Raw genomic sequence first — 20,190 nt, 5'->3', positions numbered from 1 at the left:
TGAGCAGTGTTCAGATTCCTGACAATCTCCATGGGCAATTGCCTCTTTAAAGTTTTCTTTGCAGTTGTGACACACACAGATACACTGCTCTTCACAGTATAGCCCTTTAGAATTAAGGCAGTGTAACTAAATAGACAAAATAATGCAAAATTTAGGATGGACCATGATATCACAATTTTTTTTGGTCTTATTTTGTCAAAATAAGGCTACTTCAAAACAGTTTCAGACTATGTGTTCTATTTTTGTCTAGGGTGTTAGTTTACTAGTGATTCTGTTCCTTTGCATAAAAATTATATTCAGCTATAAAATACTCAATGTGTTGAGAAGCTAACTCCATTTTGCCTGCCAGCTATCCATAAAACAACTTGAACTAGTGGTATTTATGTTACTTTGTGTTGTTAGTTCACTAGAGATGCAGTTAAAACCCAAAGTGCTACTGATAATACTCAGGCTGCTCTATCACTCCAGCCAGTCTTCTGTCTCTTCCCTTTTCACAGAGCACATTTCATAGGGAGAGATATTGCTGAGCATACAGGCAGCTAAAAACTCTGATAACTAATTTATAGCATGTTATCTACTGTGGGGTGTGTAAGAGCATTCATGAATGATTAACTCTCACAAGCACTTATGACAGAGTAGCTGGTGTGCTGTTGGTTCATCTTCAGCTGGCCTTGTTTGTAGGCAAGTGTCTCTCTATACCTAGACTAGTTTAAGTGGAATAAGCTCAAACATGCTAAATCAGGATGGTTTAGGATCTCAGAAACAAGATACCTGTATTAGCATTTATATTTCAGCTAGCTCTAGAGCTTCATAATAAATGTAGAAGTTAATCTTTGACATTATTGCATATATATTTAGTAGCAAACATTGCAACTGATGAGAAGAGTTTCTCAAATGGAAGTTTCTTTAAAATGTAGTGCAATTACCAGTGTCTTTCATTTTTTAGTATAATTTCTTTTATCTTTTCAACCAAATTGAAACATGATGCCTGCTAGACACTAATGAACCTAGCAGATCAGGTTATACGAGTTTCTTTTTCCTAAACTAATGTGCTTGGCATACTCTAAAATGAATTAAATCCTTTATGTCCACTTCAAAGATATGACACAGTTTCTAGCATGGGTGGGCACTGTTCATAAGGCCAGTGAAGGCATCACTAAAGTGCAGTGTACTTTTGGACAGGATTTACACTGTGTTCTCAGTTTCAAATATTTTTTAATACATCCATTAAAAGATGCTATTCAAAAGAATATATAAATTAAACAGAGCTAGTTGGACCATGATGTTCAGTCCATCTGTTACCATTATTCGTGCTTAATCATAATTAAATTGTGGTGTTTCATAGACCTAATTTCAGTCATTTTGAGGACATACATGGACATAATAACTTGGAATTTGAAGCTTAGAGAATTTTTGCCAGTGAGTCACTGGATTGCCATAGAGTGAGAGAGAATAAGCTTTCACTGCAAGTATAATTGGCCTTTTTCATTAGAAATACTAGTAAGTATTAAGAACATGGAGAAAAGAACATTAATAATGAAGAACAGGAACATGATTTTTGTTTGGTGTTATTGTTTCCTCTAGCACACAAAAATGGGATTTAAATTTTTATACAGCATATTTGACACACAAATACCACAACATTAAAAGCATGAAGTAACAACTAACTCTCAGGGGTTTTTTTAAAAATATTAATTGGTTGAGGTATAAGTTCTCTGGGCCAAGTGCAAGCCCTTGATTTTTCTAGAACTGATGTGGCTGCTTTTGCCAGCTTAGGCTTTTACTTCTCAGGCCAGTTGGGAGACACTGACTTTCACTAAGATAATCCCACGTGATCGTTGACAGAAATCCAGTGACAGTAAGTGCAGCCCTCAGGGTTAGTCTGTGGTTCCACAGATCTTTTTGTGTGCAAAGATGGCTTAAACAATTCCTACCCCACCCATAAAGCCTCCATCCCTGCTCGTGCACTCATGAGTGTTTCTGCACTCATTCACTGCAGAAACAAAAGACGAGATAGTTGCTGTAGCCAGACCAATGGTTTTGCTGTACAATCCCATCAGCAATTGCTCCAGCACAGCCAAAAGATGGAGAGTAGGAGGTAGAAACAGTCAGTTTTAGCTTTGCTAGGAAGAGTGGCTTCCACAAAGACTTCTCAGAGTCCCTACTGAGACACTTGCAGTTTAGCGTGTATAGATGGAGTTAAATAGCATAAAATTAACTCAGTAACTCTTGGCATCATAAGTATGTGGTATGAATAGAAAAATAACCCTTTGCAACTGTTTTTAAAATGTCTTAGTAAATAATACTAACAAATTTAAATCTATACCACTTTCTTCCACCTCCATTTATTCCCCCAGGAAGAAGTGGGGAAAAAACTGGTAATGATATTAAGTCCATTTTTTCAGTGATCCCTCCACTCCTATCACAAAAAGAAAAGAAACCCACAAAAAATATATTTGTTGCAGATAAATGCTATCTCAATAGTCTAAACTAATGATCTCTTTATATGCTGATTTGATTTTCAAAATATTTCCAATTATAACTGGGTCACTGCATGCTCATAACACTTGACCATTAATATTTCTCTGTTTATGACTGCTTATAGTAACACATACAAGTAATAAAAATGAAGTTGTTCAAATGCACATTTCCTTGTTTCTGGATTTGTCATTAAGTCAGTTATATGAATGAGATTTTGGGCAAGAGACTTAGGTGTGTTAACTTCAGAGTCATGACTTGCCAGTAAACTGAAGTTGCACTAGCAAAGGGTTTGTCTCCCTGTGTTTGCACAGAGATCATTTTTGATTGTATGGTAATGACTGTTAAATTTTAGTTAAGGTATATAATGTTATTTACTTCAGTGTGCTATACAGAGATCATCAAAACTTGGTAATTTTGAAGGAAAAGCTCAATATTAGTATTGTTGCTTTACTCTTAGATATTATCTGTGTCATTCAAAATGTAGCATAACAGGAATAGTTTTAATAATTATAATACTGAGAATATTCAGCTATTTCCTGAATACTGCTTTTTCACTGACAGTGTAAAACCTACAGTATGAATATGTTTCTTCCTATGTTTCAGAACCTTTGTTTCTTTAAATTTCTCCATTTCAAACTGTAGGCTCGTTACCGGAAGGAGCAAACATTGCTTAAACAGCTGCCCTGCATTCCATTGGTGGAGAATCTGCTGAAGGATGGTACAGATGGTTGTGCTCTAGCAGCCCTGATCCACTTCTACTGTCCAGACATCATTAAACTGGAGGGTATGTTTGCTGTGTCTCTTAGCTTGTGGACATGGCCATAAATGTTTCCATGTCTATGTTGGTGAAGCAAGGTGCTTGAATTCAATATACAACAGGCAGAATTTGAATGTGGTGGGTTTAATATGAACTTTGTGCCTATTTCTTTTTACATTTACATAAAAGGAGGCTAGATGTCCTTCCCTGGTGTGCTTGCTTTTATGCTGTCACACGAAAATAAACATGCTTGAACATACCTGCAAAACTCTTATTCTTGAAGCTGCATAAATGCTTTTTGTGAATCTGAGCAGTTACAGTTATAAAACTTCGAAGCGTTTAGAGTTGGGCTCTGCATAGCTGCACTGCATGGCAAATAGTTGCTCTGTATTTTGGACTTTTAGTTCACCTGAAGCCTACCTGGATCATTTATAGAGTAACCAAAAATGTATAGTGTTGAATGTATTGGTGTTGTGCTGTTCTATAATAACAATTGTCTGTGATCATGAGCAGCTTCATCTCATTCTTTTGCTCAGCAGCCTGGTTAAAGTTATACCTTCCTCTTGGCAACTAAGAGCTGTAAAATGTCTTGGCAGCTAACACCCATCATTTTCTGCCTCTGTTCTTTCTATCATACCTTTGATGTCGTGGGAACACTTACACAGAAACATCCTGAGAAATCCAGGAATATGAAGAAGGGTTTACAGCTTGCTAAGGACTGAAATCTGGAATTCATCTACACAACCACTTTATAGGGAGCTTCCAGCACAGTAGGCATTGAAGATGAAAGGCCCTAAGATGCATTCATTCACCTTTCTTCTTCAGCTTGTGAATTTTGATAAATAGAACTTCCAATTTACATAAATATTGCAGCCAAATGCATACTATTACATGGGATTGGGGAACAGTTAAACTTGGGTGGTGTTGGCTGGGGTAACACCAGATCCCTCCGTACCATTCCAGCACGGCTGAGAGCACAGGCAGCCTGCAAGGTCTTGTGTACCTTGCATGATCAGCACATTCCTCTCCCATCTGACTTTAAACAGGGCAAGGCACATGTCATCTTTGGAACTTTAGTTTTAATATTCTTGTTAGGTGTCCTGACATCATCTTCCCTAAAGATACAAATGTGCATGTCATTGTCTCAGAAGTAAATTCAAAGGTACTCCAAAGCAACTGGAAACACTTTAATAAGTTTTGTTCATCCTCCCTGTATTTAGGTAATATAATTTTTGATGCATGTTGAATTTTACTGAGATTTGGTTCTGTATTGAAACTGAAGAGGGCAGGTAATAAAAATACATATGCAAAAATGCTTAAAAATGCATTAACAAAAAAGAAAAAAAGTTTTCTCGAGTTCTCTGTAGTCTGAAATAGATCAATTCATCTCATTAAGTCTTCGTTTGACTTTCAAATCTAGCTTTCCTTGAAGGAATACAGAACTAGAAAGGACTCCCAGCAAGTCAAAAAATTGGCTATTGTACAAAATTATATAATCTCTTTCATGAATTGATTTTGGTTTGTCTTAAAGCTGTCAAGCTCTTGTAAGTCTGTACTCTTCTTACCCACTGTTGTATAGTTCAATTTTTTTACACGATTTTAAATCTCATTCTTGCTTTTTATCTAAGTGTGCCTGTAGCCTATCTCACATGCCTTTGTTGTTCTTCCACCAGTACCCTTTGGTTTAAATAGCTTCTAATCTGGTGTCTACATTTTTTATATATTTTCTTCCTCTTGTTTTAGTCCGGGGTCCTGAACCAAGCCTTTTTGGTCTCTCCTGTTTATCTGGATTTTCATTCTCATTATTTTCCTCAATAGTCTTCCTCTGCAAGTAGTCCAGTTTGGGTTTGTCTTTCGTGAATATGGATGGATGTAACTGTACACAGAAATCCAGACTGACATCTCATTACTGCCTTGTACAGTGCTCCTCTGTCACTACTGGCAATAAATTTTCTGATACATTTTAGCATCATGTTTGTTGTTTCCATAGCTGCCTGATGCCAAAGGCACATACCTTTACGCTGGCTAATACATAATAACTTCCTGCTCTATATCACTTGGATTCAGTGACTCACATTAGAATTTTATTAGATTCAAATGTATGACTTCTCTTTTTACATTTCTAAATTTCATCTCATTTCAGTCAGTTTAGTCAATTTTTTTTCCTACTGATCATCATCTATGGGGTTGGAATGATGGACTATGTCTGATTTTCCTCAGTATGGGAATCCTTATCCTGCTGGTATCAAAGTAGGTTACCTTTATGAAGAAACCTTTTATCCTTAACAATTCAAAACTTACCTGGAGTTCTGTAATACTCTGTTGCTTTAGGAATAAAATCTGATGAATGCTCTGGAAGTATATTTAATTTTTTGTCAGTCCTTTTTTTTAAGAGGACTGACTTTTTTCAAGGGAGTTATTATTGCTACTTAGTTTTCCAAGAAGGAGTCATAGAGAGAGAACAGGAGATTATCTGGGCTTAAGTAGTAGTCAGAGAATTCTGTATAACGACACAAGTCTGTTCACAGCCACCACTTCTTTGTCTTTAAATAGCACTTTTAAACAGAGAGTGGTAATTCATGTAACAGGCTTCAGCTCCTAGGAAAATCTCATCTCAAACATCTCAATCCACAAACACAAATACCTAAGACAAATCTGTTTTTTGTGAAGGTTCAGACTTTATGACATTAAAATGTGCTCTTGGGTCCCTATGTGAAGACAAAGAACTAATATGTACAGAGAAATGTATCTTATTGCCATTGCTCTATAGAAAAAATAATTTAAAATTATCTTAGTTATTAAATGCATTTTTTCATTGCATGGAAATAGTAGGGGTGAGAGAATAACTTACATTTTCACAAAAGGCAAAACAGAAACAAACTCACTTTTCAATAGTGAAAAACAATTAATTTTTACAAAAATATCTTAATATATAGAAATGCAAAGATAAAATGTAATTCATAATTTCATTTCTGAAATAGAAAGGTAAAAGTGTCTGGTGGTAGTAAGAAATCATGTCTGAATTTATCCAGAAAAGTGTTCCTGAATCCAGAAAAGCCAAAAAGCACTTTTTTTACAAATCTGTAGCTATATCTAATCTCTGCTTCTTTTCTTTCTTTTTAGATATTTGTTTGAAAGAGACAATGTCTTTGGCTGACAGCCTGTATAATCTGCAGTTGATTCAAGAATTTTGTCAAGAATACCTCAACCAGTGTTGCCATTTCAGTCTTGAGGATATGCTCTATGCAGCTTCTTCAATAAAGGTAAAAGTATAATCATTAAACAAAAATGCAAGCAACATCCACAGGACTAATTTGCTAATGATATGTTTTGTATTTATTTAGATCTGCTACTGTATGGCTTCTCTTATATTGTAGCATGCAACACACAAATTTCAGCAGAATGAAAACCACCTTCTCTTGGCCATTATGTTTTTCTAGTAATTTCAAAGTATTTTTTAAAAAATCACTTGTGAAAGGATTTGTAAAAACTTTTTGTGCAAAGCTATTTCCCTCTTTATCTTCTCTCTTGTTAATTATTACTTTAAGTCTGTAATCTGTAATATTTCTGTTAAAATGTTATAGTGATCTGCATTTAAATGTATTGAGGCCTTACCAAAAGGAGGAAATATTGAAGACTTGTTTACGGAATTTTTACTCACTGTTCTTACTCATTTCTGTGCAGAATAATTTCATGGGTTTTAATCTTAAAGCTCTTCCACTTTAGTAGAAGTATACATTTCTGAGTTAATTTCATTGGAAAATCCAATGGCTTGATGCCCCAAATACAAGCGGTAACACAGTTCCAACAAACACAGTTGTTTGAGTAAACAATGAAGTGTTCTCAATCAATCTAAGACCTTCCTCTTTCAGAAAGAGGGGAAAAACATTATTCTGTAATTCTTTAAGCCTGTGCAGAAAGAAATGGAGCAACTGAATGATTTCTCGCTTAATTGTAATTTTATTTTTTCATTACTACGTTTCACCAAGACTTTCTTCTATATAAAACACACTTCATTTGCTTAAGATTCTTGTTGGATTGCCTTTAGGTAATGAAATATTATTTTTCTGAAGTCAGCATATCCATTGCAGATGGGATGTAATTGGTTTCTAAATATCTGGGTCATTTCACTGCTTTTATGACTTTATAGCAATCTCACAAGCAGAGTCACAGAGGCCAGAGCTTGAATACAGCTTTGTTGTCTCCTGTAGGGTTGAACCCAATCCTTTTCAAATAAATAATGAGCTGCCAGGGTGAGTAAGGGCAGTAGGACTCAAGTCTAGACTACTTAGGTGTTGCTGGTTTATTTTGTGCATGCAAAGTTGTGTAGTGACTGCTTTCAATCAGCTTTTGGTGCTCTTAAATTTCACATACAGCAATCTACCCACATACTTGTGAAGTCTGCTGCATTGCAGTCTGCTTTGTCTGTTCTTTATAGTCCTACAACCACATTCAGTGATCTCGAGTAGGACTCCTTCACTGCATTTTGATTGTTTCTCTCTGCTTACAGATACATGGAATAAATGGAATTGATTACTTTTGTTTTGACTCGTAACAATTAGTCATACTGTTTTTATAGTACTGGTTTGAATTATTTCTCAAGCCAGTATGCACTAGCAAGCTTCAATTTTAAAAAAACAGCTATAGTGAATTTTTGTTAATGTCCCAATGGATCAGACTTTACACTTTTGAGGTGCTGCAGACTCAGTGATTTTGCTGTTTCTGAACACTGTTTTTAGATAGGATTTAGAGTTCTTTCAAAGAGTTAGTGTATTTCTAGATCTGAGAAAGCCCTTTTGTGGTTGTGTTTTTACAAGTTGCTGTGGTGTGGATGCTTATTTAGATGTAAGTGCTACAAAGCAAGGCTGCCAAGTTTTTCTTCTAAAACCTGGCATGGAAACTTTAGCTAGTGCTGCAGACTCTGTTTTTCCAGTGTTTAGAATGAATTTGCTTTAAAAATAAATTCATTGTTAAGGGAGCTCTTCCTTAGTTTTCCACTGCATCTGATTAGAGTAAATTTTAATAAATGTTTATTCTCCAAAGAATTTTATTGTCACTTTGAAAAAACTTGTAAATGGATATTTTAAATATTGCACATTGAATTACTGGTTTGTGGAAGCTATTTCTATCTCAGCCTACAAAATTTACATGGTATGAAGTTTTAGGATTTTTAGAAGTGCATCTTTGTTAATCAGCAGAAATTCCTGTCTGTTTTCAGCGTGGCTCATACTGCACAGCGGGTGCCACCCTGCTTTTGGCTAAAAATCTTGCGTTCGTAGTGGTGACAGAAAAAATAAAAAGAACCAACTGCTGATATCTTACTGGAAAAAACCTCAAGAAAAAATTCACTGCATAGTTTTTGGGATTACAATGCTGTGCCTTGTGTGGTCCTAGAAATTACAGTAGGCATCCTGACTTGCTGCTGGCTCTTGAGAAGGAAGAGAGCAGAACCTCTTCTAAAGCGATCAAGCACAACATACATGCCTTACATTCTTCCCAGGGCACACTGCACTGTCCTGTGACACTGAATCGAGGTAGCTTAGAGATAGCCTATGATGCAGAAATTTAGTGCAGCACTTGACCAAGGTGACTGTGCCTGCTTTTGGTTTTCAAAATGCTCAGAGACACAATCACTTCACTTAAGCATCCTAAGTCTTTGATAGAGGCTCTCTGATTTTGCAGCAGATGAAACTATTGGCTTAGTTATGTTTTAGCACAGAGGAGAAATAAGCTTTGTCTGGATTTCTAGACAGCTTTAATGTGTCATAATCAAAGGACTCAGAAAGTAAGTTTTTTTGCTTCTTATTGCCTGTTTCTCTCCTCTAAGAAAAATACATTTGTGAAGTTCTTCATAAGATGTTTACTAAGGCAGGGCTACTGATATTAAAGAAAAAATATTTGAATACATTCCATGGATGCTTGAGGCACCAACAAGGGACCATACTGGTTCCTGGTTGTTTTCCATTGAGACAGACAAACACAAGTAGAGAGTGATTACATAAAAATAATCATAACGTTTTCTGAATCCTCCCTGCATATTTAACAAGAGGAAATAATAGAAAATCTTGAATCTCTCTTTAGTTGTGCAGATTGGTTTTTTGCCCTTCTCTTGCAGGCAGTTTTATCCTCGGACTGGATTTATTTTTTAAAAGTATCTTGTTCTTCACCTGTATCTGGCAAAGTACATAGAACTGGAGGAACTGTTTTATTGTGTCTTGACATGCACTTATTTCACTTTTTCAAAAAACAAGTTGGTAGAAATAGAAAGCTTCGCATAAAGTGCCATAACAAGAAGTATGAACCACACTGCAGAATTGTAAAGACTTATTCATTGATTTGTCCCAGCAGTTGATTGGCACTGTGATGTAATTGGAGGTATGAAGCATTTGTGCTTTGGGTGTCTAATGCAATGTATAATTCCTCAAAAGATGTTGTAAGGGACATTTATGGTCCCTGAATAGAAAACTTAAATAAAAGCATGCCACATGTTCCATTTGTCACATGAGACAGATGTTGAAAGTATTTCTAAAAGAGGAAAAAACTACATTTTTGGTTGTAATTGATTATATTCTTGATAATTTTAGATCATTCCCTGCCACTTTATTCTAGTAGGGCCATAGGCTTCAAATCTGAGAGCAAGTCATTTAGGAGGTTAACTGTCAAAGAGGGGACTGACTGACAACTCGAATCATTTGATGTTTGCCATGATTTAAGAGCATGGGAACTTCATATTCCATCAATTGTCAGGCAGTTAATTATTGACTTCTGTAAGTGTTCCTTTACCTGAGCCTTTAAAAATGTGTGGGTTTGTGTTTTGTATTTTTAAATAGTGATCCGAAACTTGCGTTACTCATTTAACGTACACATGTTGTGCATTCTCTTTTCACTGGTAGAGGATTGAGGGTGAGACTCAGATCACAATATTAGAACATCTTTTATTAATTCGACTGCAATTATGCGTCACATGAATCAGTTATTGCCAAGAGATAACTATTCACACAGTGCACTCATTTGCTCACAGAGTTCACACACAGAATCATTTTTACAGGGTTGGAACCCAACTCTGTGGTCTCCAGAAGCAGGGCTCATACTGGCTCACCAGTGGCTTTGGGGAACGTGGCCAGAAAGTTTCTCAGGGGTTCATTTGTCCCTATAATCTTTGTCTGCATGCAATAACTACTGCCCTTGTGTACAGGCTGCTGTTGACACAAGCATGTGCTGCTGGTCCCATAAGGCTGAGGCTGAGTGCTGCTGCTCTGACCCTGTGGGTTCCTGTGCATTCAGCAGGGGCTCTGCAGCTCTTGATTCTTAGGGGGTTATGTGCTGCCCCTCAGCACAGATGCTGCTTCTCTTTGGCTGCTGTGTGCTGATATCTGTAGAGCCTGCTCACCCAAGCTCATGCAGAAGGCATATTTATAACAGAAGGAAAGCTTTCAGCATGTGAAATGACGCAAATCTGAGAGATGATTGCTGTGTCTTGACTGAAGGGGCGTTCCTCTGACCTAGATGTGGGCCACACTCTAAACTGTGCAGAATCACAACTAAGCACACTGAATAGGTACCTTATTTTTGCACTTGATTACTAACCAGAGTGGCAGAAAAAACATTTGCACTGTCAAATCTTTTTTGATTCAGGCCCAGAACTTTTGATTTTTCTTTCCACTGTAGAATTGAACAGGAATATATGATATCCAAAGGGTTGATTTATACTAAAAAATATTTATTGCACTTGAGCAGCTTTGAATACTTGTACTTTTTGATATAATATTGATGGTGAGTTTGCAAACAACGTAAGCAGAACCTGTAATCAGCACCAGAAATGTGAAAAATAGTGTTCAAATCCATTACATAGACAAATCCTAGAAATTCAGGGCTGCACAATGTCTACACATGTTGTACAGCTTTCCCTCCACTGTCAGTGCAAAACCCACTGCCAGCCAGGCTGCTCACCTCAGCCTGATCTGGCAGCTGAAGGCCCTTGAGGACCTGGGAGAGCAGCTGGCTGTGCCTGGTGAGGCAGCTCAGTGTGTATGGTGGGAGTCAGTTCAGCCATTGGATTCCCATCTGGCTCTGTTAAAAGGATTCAGGACCAGGAATTAAAAGTAAGATTCCACCAGGGAACAGTTTTTTGAGACAGTTTCTCCCTGAGAGGGACCAAATGTTCCTGACTCATTATTTAAAGGGAAGCAGCGTGGTTTGCTTTCACTGATGTTAATCTGCCGCTCTTCCCTCTCTGTTCTGGTGTGAAACCAAGACCTAGTGGAGTTTTAAACCTGAGTTGTTGTGGCATTTATTAGCCTGTGGCAGGACAAAGGACAAACTGGTAGTGTTGGGATCATCCACAGAGCTGTAGTTTGGCCTTCTCAAGACAGTTTGTGACAGTCCAGTTTTCTGCAGTCTTGAAGCATTTATGTTGGCACTTGTATAACAAAAAATCTGTGGATTTGCACTGAGGTGACCTTTCCTTCCCCACTGAATAGAGATTTTAATGTGAATCATGATAAAAATTTTACAGTGGATTTTTGTGTTCATTTTGAAAAAATTTCTAAAAGCCTCTATGACTGCTTTCACACCCAATTTTAGTGGATGCAAGCCTGATGACAAAGTATATGTATTATTTGTGTATATGATTTGGTTGTTATTCCATAAATATGCAGATCTAACACCTGTAGATATTAGGAGGGTATCATTTATTTGAAGTGGCAAGATTGGATGTTCTACTTCCATTAGCTAATTTGATTTAAAAATTAATAGTGATTTTAAAACTGTAGGGAGACTAGAGATATTAAAGAAAATAATTTATTATGTTTTGTATAAAATTTTAAATAACAAGCTAGCTTATGCAGAAGCAAGTAATTATTTTAGAATTTATACTCAAAATATGGCAATTTCTTCTTCTCCCAAAAGATAACATTCCAACGTCTGTTAAACAAAAGGATTTTTATGGTAGAGCACTGAAAGATGCAGCACCACTAATACAGCTGACTACATACAACTGATGAACAGTCTGCAAATAGCAAATTGAAAAAAATTAAATGAGAATGTTTAGCAAATAACAAGATCTCTGAAGCTACAAGTCTGCCATCTGCTGTTCAGGGGGCTTGAACCAGCCTGGACTGCTCAGAGCTGCCTTAGTTTTCATTACTATTAAAATACTGTAATGCTTCTGAATATTGTTGCGTGTAAGTGCATGTGATAATCATATGACAAGATGTTAGAATTTTTGTCACCATAATCAAGGCAAAATCTGTGGAAATATATACATTCTTTTAAGTCCTGGATAGCAACATTACTACAGACCCACTGCTAGTTTTTCCCAATAAAATAGTTAGTGATCATCAATCTTTCCCTTTGATCCTTCTTAACATCCCTTTCTGACTAAAAATAACTAGTGAGAAAATGTGATTTCCATCATGCTGGCTCACCACCACACATCCAAGGTAGCCTCTGTTCTCAGTGGGCTGTGCAGCACTTTCATTTTTAGTTCAGTAAATACTGCTTTGGTGACTTTGGAAAAACAAACTGTCTTGCAGCAGCTCAGGACTGCGTAGAAGATATTCTCAGAAGGAATCTGTCCTTCATAAAACAGTCACAGTATTGTGTGTATTTTTAATTGAAATTCAGCATTTCAACATAAATGTAAGAACTTGGAGTATCTAAATGCAATATTATTTCTCAGATGGGAACAAAGCTATAATTAGAACATTTTATCATTTATTTTTTGTACTAAAGAAACAAGTTTAAAAAGTAAAAATTTAAGGAGAGGCAAGGGGAGGGTGAAATATTAGGAGAGAAATTATAATATTTCAAAATTGTAATATTAAAAATCATATTTTGTCTGAGAAGTAAATCTGATTTTTCTTTGTCTAAGCTTCCTAATGAAATCAGTATGTGATACCAAAATGCTATTCTTGACATTTATTTTGCATGGAAAAGATTTTGCTATGCATTTTTCTCATGCAGTTCTGTTGAGCTGAATAAGCAGCAGTGAGGTTTTTCCTGTTCTGTTTATAACTTCTGTGTAATAACTATGGCAACATATGCCTGATCCCTTCACCACATAGTAAAGTGTAGGAGTAGCTTTTGGTCTGAGTATTCCTTTGCTGAAGTAAAGGCTTATCTATGTTAAAAATCTTCAGGAAAAATAAATCTGAACCAGAAGTGTCAAATAGATACTCAAAATTATATTTTCAAATTTACCGATACATAATTGGGATTACTTCATTATTATCAATCTTTTTTTTTTTAGTAAATTTTTTGTTTAATTTAAAATTATGTTCTTGTCCTTAATGCCTGTGATTTGTTTTGGAAATAGAATGACATTTTGTTTAGAATTTTTAAAACAAACTCTTTGAGAGATTTGTTTGATTATGGTTTCCCAGTTTAATGTATAAGCAGAGTATAATGTACAAGAGCATTGTTTACATTTTCAGACTTTGTGAGACTGGTGGCACAGGTCTGTGCACCTGCTTGAGCCAGCTCAAACCTGGATATTTGCTGATCTCATTCAGTTGATATTTCAAGATATGAAGTAGCACTGAAGATGCAGAAGCTTTGGCCTCTTCGGCTTCCAAAGTCAATAACCTTTTGGTCTTTTGCACTCCTCATATGCTCTTGCAGCAGAAACAACTGCTACTGCCTAGTTTTCTTTTATTGATTGTTCTTATTGCTGTTGACACAGTTTGTCACCAGTTGTTTTTCCCCTAGTGTTAAATCTGGTGGCTCCACACCATGTCTTTTATAGGGAATGTATAGTAGAGAGATATATCAGTAGAGTATTAAGTGTGCAGAAATCTTTGGAGCTAAAACCTTGTTCTAACTTGCAGTCAAGAAATTCTGCTGCTCTTTTTTGTTTTGCATTAAAAACTTGTAAATTTAGGTAGCTTTTCCCAAATGTGAACAAAAGCACATATTTAACACAAAAGCCAAAATCAGATTCCAACTTCCTGCACTAAAACTAAGGTCTGTCATACTTTTTCATGTCAAAAATCTCTGAAAAAAGCATTGTCTAGCCTTGCAATGGGCTTTTCACTGCTATTTTTAATGGAAGTGGCTGATCTTTGGCAGGCATCTTTTTCCACCCATCCTGCTCCTCTCTGCCCTCCCTGCAAGACATCAGGCTTGAGCATATGCTTCTTATGAAACATTTCAACCCAATCAGCTGCAATCTGGTCAAGTCATGTATTAGCTAGTTGATACTTCAGATCAGTTGTACTGGTCTCTATTTCTAAAAAAACAGTGGAGATTGTTAAAAAAAAGTAAAGTGGAGATTGTAAACAGGCTGAAACACAGAGACATCTCCCAAATACTGCTTAATCTGTTTATTCGCAGGCTTGTGTTTTAACATAAATTTCTCTCCATCTTTTTTTTTCTTTCCCATGTAGAGCAATTACATGGTGTTCATGGCAGAATTGTTCTGGTGGTTTGAAGTGGTGAAGCCATCATTTGTACAACCCCGTGTTGTTGTGCACCCCCAAGGTAATTATGTTCTGGATTGGCCTTAATATGCATGTTTTGATATGTATGTGTACAGATTGCCATTGTGTTCACAGATGGAGTGAATATTTTAGTTAACAGGATTTGGCAGTGTACAACCCCCTTAAAGAAGGAGAGAAGTACTTTTTCTTCATTGTTAATCTTCATCTCATCTCATAAATCATAATTAGATTTTGTTGTCTGTTACCAAAAACTCATTTAAATTGTTGTGGTATAATCACTTGCAAATTTTTCTGACCTGAACAAGCCTAGAATCCATTTATGCCCATGCAAGGATTACAAACATAATAAGGAACCAAGAACAGAATTTAGCCTGAAGAACTTGTGTTGCTGAGAAGATACCAAGAGAAAGAATCATAAATCTGGGGAAAATTAAAGAGATCTAATTGTAAAATTGCATTTTGTACCCTGTGCAAAGACAGCATCTTCCATCAGCAAATTCTCAAATTTAAAAATCCCTCTGTCAGATAGATCCCGAGATCTGTTAATGTCTACAGAGTCCTGGTAATTGAAGTGTTCATACAGCAGTGCTGTGATTGGATTTCCATGCACTAGGAAGAGATTTTCATTGGGTGGATCTTACACATTTTTCTCATTGGTATGCTTTATAGCTCGTACAAATCTGATATACATCTTTAAATAGTGCTAACTATTTTAGGGTGTGACAAAAAAACCTATTATCTAGTCAGTCTGAGGGTTTGGGGAGAAAACCTTTTGTCAGAAACATTTCTTCCAGAAAAACAGCTTTTGCTAAAGCCATTTGCTTCCTTTTAATTTTGTGGCTCCTTTTTAGTTTATTTTTCTGTATTAGTTCTTTCCTTGCTTTTTCTAGTCTATTTTGTCAGTCTTCATTCCATGAATATGGGAGCTTTGGAGGACATAAAAGATGAAAGGAAGTGATTCCCAGTGAATTCCCAGTTTAAATAATGGAATCAATGAAAATTTTTTAAACCTTTGAAAATCACTATTTCATATTATTTTGGACAGATTTCTACTATGTAATTTAACTGCATAGTAAGCTATAATAACTTGTACTTTGTTCTTCCTGGCAGCTGAACCTGCAAAAGATGCAGCTTCTGCTCACAGCTTGAATGCTAACAGAAGAAATTATGTGGATGGTCCATCTGGTTCTGACTTCGCAGCCAGGTAATGTCAGAGAATCAGTTGTACTGTTTCACAATCTCCTCCTTTCTGTTAAAAATAAAAAGATTTTTTTTAATTTAATTTTTTTGCCTTTTTGCAAAGCTCAGCAATTGAGTTACCAAATGCAGCCAGTGGAATTTTGTGCAATATCCCATAGTTCAGCCCTCCCTCCCTGTTGCACGGCAGGCTGCTTGTTCATGTTTGTACACTTGGGCAGTGTGCTATTCTCTTACCAGTTTCCAAAACAACTTAACATTCAGCAGAGAAGTATCACATGGCCTTGTCCTCTTCAATTTCTACTAGGGCTGGTGACCAGATCTGTTCTGAAGGAGCTATTTTTCTGGAATTCACAGCAAATTTTCCAAAAGTTACAATGAAAGTAAACTGAGATAACAGCAAGAAAACCCCTGACTGATGGTTTTAGTTTTATTCGGTTATCTTACTATGGCACCATGAGAGTCAAATAGGTAAAAATTCTTACTTATGCTACAATGCATTTCCCCACCCCACCTGCCTCCTGATGGGGAGAAGAATCAGAAAGAAAATGTAAACCTCACAGGATAAGAACAATTTAATAATTGAAACAAAATAAAATATGATTATAATAATAATTGTAATGAATAGAAGAGAGGGGGGAAATAACCCAGGAGAACAAGTGCTGCACTGTACAATTTCTCCCTCCAGCAGCAGTCAGCCCCTCCTGGCCAACTCCCCACTCATCCTGAGCACAACAGTCCATAGGCTGCGATATCCCTGTGGCCAGCTCAGCTCAGCTCAGCTCCCTGGCCATGCTCCCTGCCAGCTCCTCCTGCACCTCCTTGCTGGCACGAGGCACCCAGAAGTCCTTGACTTGGAGAAAGCACTGCTGAGCAGCAACTAAAACACCAGTGTGTTATCAACAGTGCTCTGACACTGAATCCAAAACACAGCACTGCACCAGCCACCAGGAAGAAAATTAACTCTATCCCAGCCAAGACCAAGACAATGGGAAACATTATTTTTAGTATTACTGTTACAGATTTGGAAGCAATATAAAAACATCCTGTTTCCCTTGTGTTCTGTAGCTGATCATACTTGTGATGAATTTCTCAAGGGACACCTAATCACTCTCCACAGCTGCCTGAAAGGAGGTTTTGGACAGCTGGGGATTGGTCTCCTCTCCCAGGGAACAAGTGATAGGAGAAGAGGAAACAGCCTCCATTTGCACTAGCAAAGGTTTCGATTGGATATTAGCAAAAATCTGTTCACCAAAAGAGTTGCCAAGCATTGGAACATGCTGCCTGGGGAAGTGATGGAATCTCCACCCCTGGAAGTATTATGTGTAGATGTGACACTTAGGGACATGGCTTAGCGGTGGCCTTGGCAGTGCTGGCTTCACGGCTGGACTTCATGATCTTAAAGGTCTTTTCCAACCTATACTTTCTATGATAAGGGGCATAAATTGTACAATAGGCCTTCTTTTTAATCTTTTGTCAAGGTAAAGACAGCCTTCCAGTGATCTGATCTGGGCATAGGGAATGAGAGACAGCATTACAATATATTTACAATATATTTCTGGAGCAAAGGTTTATTGACTGTGTCTAAACTGGCACAGAGGAGAAGGATAAAATCAGCATTTTAATTGGTTATTCAGCAAATTGTTGCTTGCCAACCCAGATAAATCCTGTTTAGCCTTTTCTGTTGTTTTTGGATGGGGTTTTTGGAGAGAGGGAGTGAGAGTTTGGTTGGGTTTGAGATTTAAGGTTCCTAAGTACATTTTTAGCATTTAGAAATCTATGCTGACTTTAATAATATTTCTTACTGCCATTAAATGTTGTGATTGCAAATAGTTTTCCTGTATGCATCCAAAGTGCATTTCCCAGGTAGACAATGATTTTATTTTCATGTAAACTGAGCGTATAAGCCAGGAGAAAAAGAAACAGTGGTTTTGAACATATCCTTTGAAGCAGGGGTTCCCAAGGCCATTTGCTGTACCTTTCCTCATAAACCAGAGTATTTCATCCAACTTGATAATACATTACTGCATGGCAGGACAAAGGAGAGGCCCAAAAACTAATTTCAGATGGTTGGAATCCAACACACAGACTGCAGGTTCCCTGGCAGAACAGACCTGACTGCAGGATGTTGTGGTCCTGGCCTTCCTCCCTGTCCCAACTGTGCATTCCTGTCCCCTTGAGTGTTTGATTTGCCATTTCAGTGCACAAAGACAGAAAAAACTAATTCAGTCGGAAAAAGTGAATGTTCTTCTGTCGCCTTAGCTTGCTGAAATGACTCAGAGGATCAGAGGGAGAGCCAGATCCAGCACAGAGGAGGGAGTGGGACTGTGGCAGTGAGCAGTTACGATGTCTGAGGTTGCCATGGAACCCAGTCTTGGTGCCAGAATCAGTCTTTTCCCCAAGAAAAATTAAGTGTATAGATTTTCTTCATGGTAGCAAATTTTCACAGGCTGCTGGATTAAACTTGGAGAGCATGCTTTTCTTTTAAGATAACTTAGAGACATTAGGATTTTAAAATTTTCACAGAAATCTCAAATGCCATTTAAAACAGATGTGTCTTGTAGCTGGTGTGTAGTGTTACTGGCAAAAAAAAACCCCAGGAATTTATGGGAACCTATTTTGAATAATTTAATATATAGTTATGAAAGATTCTTTTGTAGATGGTATTTTTCTTAAATTTATGCAAATAGTATTGAGACATTTTACACCATACAGTGTATGTAATATAATAACATTAAAATATTCTGACTGAAAAAATGTGAGTTAGGGAGTGTGTGCACTTCAATTCAGTGGACAAAATTCAAAACATGAAAGGATTTAGTCCAGCTTGGTTTTGAAGTCTGGCTTCTCTAGAAGTTTTACATACAAATCCATGTGTCTTTATGTACATGTCTTTGTTCTGATCATGAAGAAGCACCTTGATCAAAACACTGAATTATGTTAATCTGATCCTGGATTAACACAGCTTCTCAATTACAGACCTTGTCTGTGAACCAAAATAAAGTGTCTGTGTAAGTAGAAACAGAGGAAATCTCTATAATTACTCCTTTATTAGTGAATATATTTTTTTTATTTATAAAGTCATGTCTGTCACAAAATCTTCTTTATCCAGCTCTTGTGCATGTTAGTCCAGACACAAAGCAGAAATTTCAAACTAAGCAACTGAAAATAGAAATGCATGGAAAGTATGTCATATTGGCTTCAATCACTCCATTTTGAGGCCAGTAGGAGCTGCCTCATCTTGCTCATGGACTTCTTCCTAAAATCAAGCCTAAGAAATGAGAACCTTCAAATAGTGACATTTACATGAAATAAATCAGGAGACAAGTACATTAACAAAACTACTACAGCTCTGTAGCTGTTTGTGTATGAGAAATACCTTTTTGACTTTTTGGTCTACCTGCATTAGTTCCAGTCAAACATTATTATGGTGTTCTCTTTTTAGTTGATAGATTAATATTTCCAGAAGAGAATACACCTCACTTGCTTTCCCATCACAAAAAATAAATCCGTTTTTATCTTGGCCCAGGACATGATGACTGGTTGACCTTTTGTAATGTGGCTTTTGATGTGTTAATTCTAAGTTCATGTCTCTTGCTTTATAGATTGGAAAGTCCAGCTTACACACCACCTCACCAACTGCACACACCCCAGCAGCCTTATTCATCTGTTCCAGGTAACAATTTACAAAGGGGTGGCACAGGCAGTGAGACAAGGGGTAGTCCTCTGAGTAAATTGCTGTCTTGCTTATGTTTATTCAAACATTATTTATGCAGAAGTAGGGAAGGACCTTTACTTGAAAAATTAATTATTTACATATTTGACTTCTGTAATTTATAAAATGTACAAGTGGGAAGTTTGTGTTTGTAGCAAATGCATTGTGTATGTTCTTTTTAATTTGGCTTCTATTTTGATTATGTGGAAGATGGCTTACAACAAGTATTTGTAGTGTATTTTAGTAGGATTTGTACAATATTTTACACAATAGTAAATTCTTTGAGGGTTGAGGGGTATAATATATATTCAGGATGAAATTGGATTTGTTGCTCTAGTTGTATTTTCAATATATAAACATTTTTTTTGCCATTGCAGTGTTCTGAGTAGTGAAGCACACTATTTGTTAAAGCAACAGAAGGTGATGCCTAAATCATTTTTCACAGCAGTTACATTGGGTCCTATTTTTATTTCACTTAGGAGTCATCAGAAGGTCCACATCAATGTCTTATGTAGATGGGCAAGTAGGGACATGGCCCAAAGAAAAAAGGTAAGTAATCTTACAAGCTGGTCACAAAATATTGAGCTTTGGTTATGAGCTGT

The 20,190-nt window shown here is 36.8% G+C and overlaps 1 protein-coding gene across 4 annotated transcripts in view; it reads left to right on the top strand.

Annotated features, from left to right (window-relative positions):
* Window positions 1–20,190, top strand: part of CAMSAP2 (calmodulin regulated spectrin associated protein family member 2) — an 81,459-nt gene that overhangs the window by 48,075 nt on the left and 13,194 nt on the right. For all 4 annotated transcript variants that reach the window (XM_085068276.1, XM_085068274.1, XM_085068277.1 and 1 more), the window contains 6 exons: window positions 3,124–3,265; window positions 6,362–6,501; window positions 14,623–14,716; window positions 15,787–15,880; window positions 19,479–19,549; window positions 20,068–20,137. In XM_085068276.1, the coding sequence (XP_084924402.1) occupies window positions 3,124–3,265; window positions 6,362–6,501; window positions 14,623–14,716; window positions 15,787–15,880; window positions 19,479–19,549; window positions 20,068–20,137 (611 nt within the window). The remainder of the gene's footprint in view (window positions 1–3,123; window positions 3,266–6,361; window positions 6,502–14,622; window positions 14,717–15,786; window positions 15,881–19,478; window positions 19,550–20,067; window positions 20,138–20,190) is intronic.

This window comes from Lichenostomus cassidix, chromosome 8 (genome assembly GCF_008360975.1).
Source record: "Lichenostomus cassidix isolate B80296 chromosome 8, HeHo_3.0, whole genome shotgun sequence".
Lineage (NCBI taxonomy): Eukaryota > Metazoa > Chordata > Aves > Passeriformes > Meliphagidae > Lichenostomus > Lichenostomus cassidix.
Note: the sequence above shows the minus strand (reverse complement) of the source record. Positions and strands in the feature narration are given on the sequence as shown.